Source organism: Haplochromis burtoni, unplaced genomic scaffold (assembly GCF_018398535.1).
Source record: "Haplochromis burtoni strain Fernald_Lab_line unplaced genomic scaffold, NCSU_Asbu1 Contig_949, whole genome shotgun sequence".
Classification (NCBI taxonomy): Eukaryota; Metazoa; Chordata; class Actinopteri; order Cichliformes; family Cichlidae; genus Haplochromis; species Haplochromis burtoni.
The window spans coordinates 1-10,014 of record NW_024583310.1 but is presented as its reverse complement, the minus strand read 5'-3'; the positions used below and the strand labels follow the sequence as shown (position 1 = coordinate 10,014).

The window sequence follows — 10,014 nt, the reverse complement described above, 5'->3', positions numbered from 1 at the left end:
ACTTTTACTTTAAACTTTATCCTTTTCTGGACAGGGAGGAACGCTGGTTTGAGGGCGGAGTCAAGGGAGGCCATTTACGTGAAAAGGGAAAGGCCATCTCTGAATCGAGGAGGGGCCTAAGGGTCCATCTGTCACCATCCTACAATGCTGTGATTGCAGTCATTCAACTCTGTGAATGAGACTCATGGCCGTTGATCAGTGAGCGTTGTTCAGTGGTCATGAGAATTTGCATATTAATGATCATAAACTGACCTCCCAGCCCATTGTTCCGTCAGTGCTGCTGGTTTCAGTCATTATGCAGATGTTTACAAGGTTGGAAACCTGCAGTCAGCTGAGACTGAAGACGTCAGTTGGATGAGTGACAAAACGTTTCTCCCACTAAAAACATCCAGATGAACAGAATTCATTTTTTGGGGCTGTTTATAATAGATGTAATTTATCCACTCCGGGTTTTTTATTGTTGGTATTACATGTCCAAAGAATAGAAGCCATGATGTGATCCTGCAACAATTTAATTGCATACTTTAAATTTTTCAGGGATCTCTGGGGTGTCTTTGTTTGAAATCATTAACAATAGCAGCCCGTCTGACAGCCTGGTGGAAGTGTTTCAACAAATGTGTCCTTAGAAGTCTATTTAGATGGTGCTATTTTGAACAATTCTGACTTTACAATTAACATGAAACCACTGTACTTGTGCATACGAGTTAGAAAAGGCATTCACAGTATGTACATCATGTAAGCATACTTCTTGCTTAGGTTATCTGCCTTAGATACCAAAATAGTATTTTAATTTACATCCAAGTCATAAAGAGAGAATATTTACAACTATAGAAGCAATTGAAACAATCACATAATCCGAAATAAGAAAGAAAGTGTACTTCATTGGTCCCCGTGGGGAAAATCCCTCTCTGCATTTAACCCATTCACTCAGTGAAGCAGTGGGCAGCCACTGGGCGCCCGGGGAGCAGTGTGTAGGGACGGTACCTTGCTCAGGGGTACCTCAGGGTAGCTGTTCAGGGGAATCGAACCCCCGACCTTCCGATCATGGGGCCACCACTCTACCTACTGAGCTATCCCTGCCCTAAGAAAACAAACAAAACCAACAAAAAAACAAACAAACCAAAAAAACAAAAACACAAAAAAACAAAAAACGGATGTGTTGGTAGGGGGTGATCCTATAAATATATACTCTCATACATCACAGTTATTGGTTTGTAAAAATAAAATCTGGCCTATGAGGCGTGATATATTTGACCCAGTTTTCCCAGTATGATGTAAATTTCTCCAGCTTGTGGTTAACAGAAGCTGTTATCTTTTCCATGTTATAGATTTCCATTGTGATTTCCATCCATGTACTTATGTTTGGGCTTTCCGGGGATAACCATTTTCTGGTGATACTCTTTTTACAGGCCACCAGTAAAATATTTACTAAATGTTTATCATATTTAGGCCATTCCTGAGGTATATATCCAAAGAACATAGTCTTACTCTCGAGGGGTATTTCACATTTAAAGATATCCTGTAAGGCCTTATGTATTTCTCTCCAGTAATCCCTCAAGATAGAGCAGTCCCAGAAAATGTGGTAGTGATTTGCACTTTGATTTCCACAGTTCCTCCAACAAGCAGGGGAATTATCATCATAATGAGACTTCTGAGAAGGTGTTATAAAGTATCTAATTAGGCACTTCCAGCCAAATTCCCTCCACTTTTGTGAGCTGGTACACATCCACTGATACCTCCATATTGCCGTCCATTCTTCCTCTAATATTTTTATCCCTCCTTCCTTCTCCCATTTTGTTCTAATATATGAAGTCGAATGTGGTTTCAAATCCATTAGACCCTTATACAGACATGATACAATTCTATCAATAGTTTCTGAGTTATAGCTTTTTATAAACACTTCCATCAAGCGTGTGTTTGTCATTGTTACGTTTCTCATCTTCGTGTCAGCATAGTGCCTTAACTGCAAATATCGATAGAAGTCTTGTTTTTCTAATGAAAATGTCTTTCTGAGCGTGTCGAAGCTGAACAATTTTCCATCTTTCATTATACTACACAGGGCTGTTATGCCCTTACCTGTCCAGTCCTTGAATCTAGAATCCAATTCATTAGGCTTGAACTCTGAGTCGTAAGCACACCATTTAAGAACTGTAATATTGGTCTCGAGTTTATATTCCTTTATAATAGTTTTCCATGTTTTAAGGGTCTTTTTCACCCACAGGTTATCAATGTTTTTTATATAGGTTTGTAAATTTTTGTCAGCTAGAGTTGCCTGAATAGGAATAGACAGCATTTGTTCCTCAATGGTTTTCCATTGGGCAGTGTATGATGGGTTACACCAGCATATTATTGCTCTCATCTGCGCTGCAAAATAGTAATATCTGAGGTCAGGGAGGCCCCATCCTCCCTCCACAGGCAACTTCAACATCCAATTACAAAAAAAAAGAAACATGGGAATCAGACCTATCACTCCATCACTACTAATGCCAACATCTGGAATGAGATTTGCAGAAGCATCTATTTCAAAACAAAATCTGCCAATTTACAGCTAATGCAATATTAAATATTCCACAAAACTCAGCTTTCTGGACAAACAACTTTAAATAGGAGTCACATCAGGATTGTTCACAAAATTAGGTAAATGGTTTTATGCAGCTCTGCTTTTACAGTTAAATCGACTTAAACTACAGTATAAAAGAGCCCTTGCACTGCAGTGGTGGTCTCTTTGATTGAAGCCCAAGTCAAACAAGCCCAGTATGCAGATGACATTGCTGTCTTCAGTAATAGATTAAAGTTTATTGTCATGTACACTGCAAAACACAAATGGTTACTCTGAGCAATGAAATTCTTACTTTGCGAGTTCCCAGGCAGGGGACAGAAGTAGTGGTTGTAGTGGTGGTTGAAATGAGCCTTCAGAAAACGAGGGAAACGACTGGCTCACCAGAGGAATGGGCGCAGGCATCTGCCAGGTGGCAGGAGTGTGATCTGTGTGCCGTGGGTGGGTGCGGTCCTTAATGATGTTGTGTGCCCCTTTTCCGACCTGGGTGATGTAAATTAGGGCTGCTCAATTAATCGAATTTTAATCACGATTACGATCTGGGCTTTCAACGATCATTAAAAATGACTGAGCCGATTATTAGCCCCTCCCTCATTTATCCGCGACACCTTAAAGGCCGGTCCGTGAAAATATTGTCGGGCATAAACCAGTCCGTGGCGCAAAAAAGGTTGGAGACCGCTGATTAAGAGGACCCGAGGGAAGCTCGGAAAGCTAAGCAGAAGTTATTTGGAGAGTGACTGCCGTTGGTTGAAAAGAGTTAAAAAAAAAAAAAACTTCAGTGGTGTTGCACACTATTTTATATTATTTTTTTTAAAGTCATTGTTAACTCTTTAAACCCGGTCAGAGCAGCGCGCTCCGTTTTGCGTAACTATTTTTAAATCCCTGTAGAACCTGAACCGTGTAAGCTAGCGCAATAATTTGTTTTGCATATGAAACCGGAGGAGTTGTACTTACATCTGATGCCATCAGCTTGTCCTCGGTCACGGTTTCGTTCCACATATAGCTTTGCAAAAATTGCATAAAAAGCGCTTGCAGGAACAAAAACATAATATTCCAGAAACACGCTTTGCCGTTCCTATCAGCTGTTCGTAACACTTCCCACAGTGAAATGATGCACATGCTGTTTTCTTTGCAAATTTGCATCATAGGATTGTTTTTTGTTTTTCCTGCAATATATAAAAATTGCTGTATCTCCAAAATAAAACTATGAAGACACTCAAAATAAATTTCCTGTGGTGGGAAACTATTTTTTGCAACTTTGTTGTATTTAAAGTTTTGAGGGATAAACCTCTTAAACTTCTCCAAGTAGAAATATATGTAAACAAAACAAAAGCGATTTTCAATTTTTTTTGTAGTTTATTGCACTTTTTTGCAATTTATGTAATTACTATGGACTTAATGCATACATATTATTAAAATATGGGCTATAACAGTTGTATTGATGTATAGCAACTTGAAATGCTCCCACAAATGGCACTACAGCATGTAAAAAAAATAATATAAGCTCTGGTGGACTTGGTTCTATACTAGGTCTTAAAGGGTTAAATAAATATCGTCAAATAATCGTGATCTCAATTTCAGTGAAAATAATCGTGATTATCATTTTTGCCATAATCGAGCAGCCCTAATGTAAATCTCCTGTAGTGGTGGGAGGGGTACTCCACAGGCAAACTGTGCCGTTGGAATTACCACACTGTGATGGAGTTTGTCAGGACACTCTTTGTTGTGCAGGCTGCTAAGAAGTTTGGAGGTTAATTGAAATTTTCTCAGCTTCCTTAGTAAGAAGAGGTTTCAAGATTGAAACCATCATGAATTGAACACACCTGCAAAGCAGGTTGCTGAATTTAGATGCGTGAGTGTCATTAAATACCTGTGCCTGTGAAAGAAGTTAGTTGCACATGATTATGTTCTTTCTAGCACATGGCTTTGGAAATAAATATAATTCCATATTTTAGTTATAAAAAGGGGGTTGTCATAGTTTACATCAACCAGGTAACCAAAACACTGAAGACGACCTCAGAATCTGGAGCTTTTTCCTATAAGAGATCTGGAAGTGAGAAAAGGCAATAAATAGACATTTTCACATAATAAATCTGCAACAGTAGGGCTGATGAGAAATAGAAATCTATTTTAATATTTGATATCTGGCAAATAGGTCTTTAAATTAGTTGGTGTTGATGCTTCTTATCACCATGGGCCTTTGGAGAAAAAGCCCATGGACGGTGTCTGCTCATTATACTGGAGTGCTTTTGAAGAGAGGTATTTTGAATATAACTTTGTAAGGTGTAGTCACTTATGTACTCATCAGTAAAAAAGCTGTCTTTGTGCCATCTGAATTTCATGTTAATTCCAGACAGAGGAGGATTTTTTTAAAGGTTTATTTGAAGATCATCACACACTGACAGTGTTTTTTTTTTTTACATCGGAGTTTCAGTGGTAGAGCACAGAGACAACTATGAAAAAGGCAAATGTATTGATTTATTTATTGATTTGGTGTCGATAAAGTAACTATCTAAACTCTGTAACATTAAAAACAGAATCTTCTCCTTCACTCATGCATCGTTTCACTATAAAACAGTCACATCACATAAATCCTGCTGAGGGGAGATTACAAGTGCAGTCTCTTCAGAATCTTCATCTTTATTTCCACCACTCATTCCTTCTGAATGACTTTGACCTTCATCACTTGAGGTACTCGTTTCATCCTCATCCTTGTCCTTGCTCTGGTTCCCCTCCTCTTCATTCTGTCTGTTTAGTGCCCTCTCCCTCAGATCATCCCCCTCCAAACTTGAGCAGTCATCCGAAGTGTCGCTGTCTTCCTCCTTGTGTTCTCCTTTTTCCTCGTTGCTTAGTTCATTGTTAGCTCCTTCTCCACCCCTCCACACCTCTAACTCATCTGCCTGTCCTCCTTCTGTGTCCTCCATGGCATCCTCCTCCATGGCATCCTCTGCTGGTCTCTTGTCCCCTGGCCAAAGCTGAACACCCAGGTGGTCCTCCAGGTTCCTGATCCAGGTTCTCAGCCTCTCCCTCACATCTAATAGGAACCTGGGCACAGAGCCGCTATGGTCGGACTGCTGGCACACGTGATGGAGATATGCCACAAGCACCATCAAAACCATGATGACCAACAGAATGACAATAAGCCAAATCTTCACTGCCTTTTCGGTTGTGGAGGGTGAGGAAGTTGTGCGAGATAGAGCTGTATTTGTTGTATCTGATGGAACAACGGTTGTAACTGAATTGGATGTTGGGGAGGATGTTGTTGTGCTGTTTGTAGCTCCAGAGGGAGAGTGTGAATAGCCTAAAGTTTGAGTAGATGTCGTATTGTTCTCTAGAGTATAGTTTTGAGTGCCGGTAGCAAAAGATACGGGAATCAAGAGTATCAGTATAAACACTGACATAAGAAGGATGGCTTTGGTCCTCATGGTGACTCTGTAGATCACTAAAAAGACAAAAAGCAGAAACTGCAGTTAAAATGATGTGAATCACAAGAAATGACCTCAGTAGCTCTAAACCCAATGAACAACCTGTGAACAGATTTGTCAGGTAATGTTTCTTTAAACACTAAATGATTATTCAGTTTTGTTTATATAGCACCAAACCACAACAACAGTTGCCTCAAGGCGCTTAATATTGTAAGGTAAAGACCCTACAATAATACAGAAAGCCCAACAATGACACTTTGGGAATGAAAAACTCCCTTTGAACAGTCAGAAACATCTGGCAGAACCAGGTGACCAGTAGGGGCTGTGGGGAGGGAGATGGTCAACAGTGGGTGCCTCCCCTACTAAAGAAGCATGCCGTGGTGGAGAGCTGGAAAAAGAAGCAGCAGCAACAACAGGTAGACACTACAAAGGCACACACAGGAAGACGTGTATGTAAATACATAAACCCCACATTGTTTGCAATAAACAATTTCTGTAAATGTGCAGATGTGATTGTTTGCCAGCAACTTTCCTCTCTATTTGGAACTGTATACAGTAGATACAGCAGTGACTGTACTCTATAGCTCCATCCAGCAGGTAAATAGTTACATATTGTTAATGCACATATTTGAAATGTTTTAAAGAACTTCAATAACTCAATAGACTCAAGACATTTGCCTGAATATTTAAAAAAATGATTTATAATGTGATGGTTTATTTTCATTCTTCCATGATATGACCTTAGTGTCTCCTCACTGTGCAGCTGGTCTTTTTCCCTGCTACTTATCTCTTCTCCTGCATATTGCATTACCATTCTGGACATGTGTCTGTCTCGTGGTTACAGCGTCACCAGTTTGCTCTGGTTTTTCAGAGGTTTTTCTTTCCCACGTTACTGAGTGCTTGCTAAGAGGGGACCTTTGCATTACACTGTATACAACAGATGCATAGAGTCTGACAGATTGGAGATGAAACTACTTTAGCAGAGGTACAAAGGTGAAGAAGAAGAAGCAAGAAATCTGCTATATTTAACATCATAAATGATAAACACACTGTACAGTTACAGCAGCTGTGATTAAGCTAGAAGCCAGGCAAACAGGTTTTTCACTTGCATTTTATTTAGAATTGAACTAGAATTGACATTATTAACATCATATTTTATAAACTGATATCTGAAAAAAATGTTCAGCTATGATTATGAGACACACCTGTGTGAAGTGACAATCAGTCATGCTTGTATTAGTTACAGGAAGTATGCTGTCATAAGAGTTTTAGTTGCTTTTAGGATCATTAAAAATACAAGACTGACTGATGAAAAGCACACAGACACTCGCTGAAAACTTCACGAGGTACACCTGGTCAGCTGCTTGTTAATGCAAATCAGCAAATCACATGGCAGCAACTAAATGCATGTAGGAATGCAGTCATGGTCGAGATGACATCAGAACGGCGAAGAAAGGTGATTTAAGTGAATCTGGTTGTACTGAGTATTTCAGTAACTGCTGATCTACTGGGATTTTCCCCATATAACCATGTCTACAGTCTACAAAGAAACTGGTCAGAAATAGAGCAGCAGAGGCTCCCTGTGTGAGAACGCCTTGTTGATGCCAGAGGTCAGAATGGCCAGGCTGTTTTGAGCAGACAGGAAGACAACTGTAATAACCTTTCTCTATTTGTGTTATGTACTCTTCGTTGTGCATTTCAAAAAGAGCACCTTGGCATGCTAACACATGAAACTTTAAGCAGATGGACAACAGAAAACCACACTGGCTTCCACTCCTGTTAGCAAAGAACAGGAAACTGAGTCTACAGTTTTTGTGAAGCCATGAAAACCGTTTGCACAGAACACTCCACTAATAACGAGAATGCCAAATGTTAAAGTAAAAAGGTTATATTTGCCCTGTTCACTGACTCACACTCGTTCAGGCTCAGGATGTGGTTAGTTCTGTGCACTCTGCATCTGTGTTTCACTGAAAAAACAGGAAATCGATTTTGCACCTATCTGCAACTTTGCAACAGCAACTGCAGTAATCAGGTGGTTTTCTAACTGGCACCTGTGAATTCTGACTGTTCTATACACAGGACTAATTGTTCTTTTCACTGACAACAAAGTGAGTTTCACTGCTTCAGTCCACTTCAGATCACTGAGATCTGCACGTGGCCCACCATGTTAAATATTTATAGTGCGGTCACTGTAATGAAGCTTTCATTGCAGTGACCACATTAGAGTTCCTCATGAATAATGACAGCTGCTGAACTCTTATGAATCTCTGTAAAAGGAAACTCAGTTTCAGTTTAGTTAAATCATCCCAGGACTGAAGCTGATTCTAGCCACATGTTACATATTTTATTACCTTCAATTCAGATAGATTTCTCTCATACTGTAACACAGGAAACGTTTGTTCTTTGAGAATGAAGAACATTTACAACAGGTAGGCAGAAGACAAGGAGGTGAATAAATATGTCCAATAAAGAAATGAGTTAAAATAAATGGGAAACTCTATAATATCAGAAAGATACAATATTAAAAAGTAACAAACCAAACTAAAAACTGCAAGTATTTACTTACTCAGTAAATGAACAATTCAGTGAAGTAATGCCAAGCTCCCAAGAAAGACAGGATGTGAAGGAGGCAAAGTTATAGCTACGTATGTGAGAAGACTTAGAGAAGGGAAAGAAAGCAGACACTGAGGGTGGGTGGGGGAACAACAAAGATGAAGGCTTCAGAAAATAGGTTACCACATGCTCTCATCTCACAGGTCTCATGCAGTCATTTGTCTAACTTTCCTTTTCTAGCATTCAAATGCAGCAGATATAAAATGCTAAAGACAGAAATTAAAGCTGCAAACAGAGAGGGCAGATGACCTGTGCTACAGCTTGAGCGAGCTGTTGGTGATTATACCCTCGCAGTCGTTCCTTTAAAGCATGTGAAGTTTAGGACAGATTACATGATGTACAACTGTGAAATACAATGTGATGTCCTAGAATAAAACAGCCCTACACGTCATGTTAATGTCCTAACACAGGGGTCAGCAACCTTTAACACCCAAAGAGCCGTTTGGACCCAGTTTCCACAGAAAAGAAAACACTGGGAGCAGCAAATACTTTTCGACATCTAAAATGAAGATAACACTGTTATTGTTTTTTACCTTTACGCTTTGTATAAACAACTAAATTGTGTTGCTTATGAAATCCATGAAGTGCTACAGAGAAAATTAAATTTTATTTATGTAATGAACACATTTTGAACTCTTAAAAAATATAACAAAAAGGAGATACACCCAGGTGAAGGTCTCTTTTAAATGAATTAAAAAGCTGAACTTAAATTATTCATATAGCAAACAAAAACTGTAGTGAGCCGTCATCCTTATATCACCTTTGGGATTTTGCAGCCTGTAGCGGAGCTTTGACCTGAATTTTAAAAATAATTGGAAAAAATCAACTGCTAAAAAAATGAAAAATAAATATTTGCAAAATATCTGGATAAATATTTATTTTACATGGTTAATGTGTGTGCCGCAGTGTGGTCTGCAGTGCCGCTGCAGGGGAGGCACCTGAGCGGCATCCTGTCAGTCTGTGCTAGGGCTGCTCGATTATGGCAAAAATGATAATCACGATTATTTTCACTGAAATTGAGATCACGATTATTTGACGATATTTATTTAACCCTTTAAGACCTAGTATAGAACCAAGTCCACCAGAGCTTATATTATTTTTTTTACATGCTGTAGTGCCATTTGTGGGAGCATTTCAAGTTGCTATACATCAATACAACTGTTATAGCCCATATTTTAATAATATGTATGCATTAAGTCCATAGTAATTACATAAATTGCAAAAAAGTGCAATAAACTACAAAAAAAATTGAAAATCGCTTTTGTTTTGTTTACATATATTTCTACTTGGAGAAGTTTAAGAGGTTTATCCCTCAAAACTTTAAATACAACAAAGTTGCAAAAAATAGTTTCCCACCACAGGAAATTTATTTTGAGTGTCTTCATAGTTTTATTTTGGAGATACAGCAATTTTTATATA

General features: G+C 38.9%; 1 protein-coding gene across 1 annotated transcript; it reads right to left on the bottom strand.

The window, feature by feature from the left end:
* Positions 1-4,195: 4,195 nt before the first annotated feature.
* LOC102294266 lies at positions 4,196-8,681 on the bottom strand. Its single transcript, XM_005951193.3, has 2 exons — positions 8,549-8,681; positions 4,196-5,999 (listed from the first exon to the last, which is right to left on the bottom strand). Coding segments are annotated over exons 1-2 (876 nt in total). The 5' UTR covers positions 8,550-8,681; the 3' UTR covers positions 4,196-5,124.
* Positions 8,682-10,014: the final 1,333 nt, after the last annotated feature.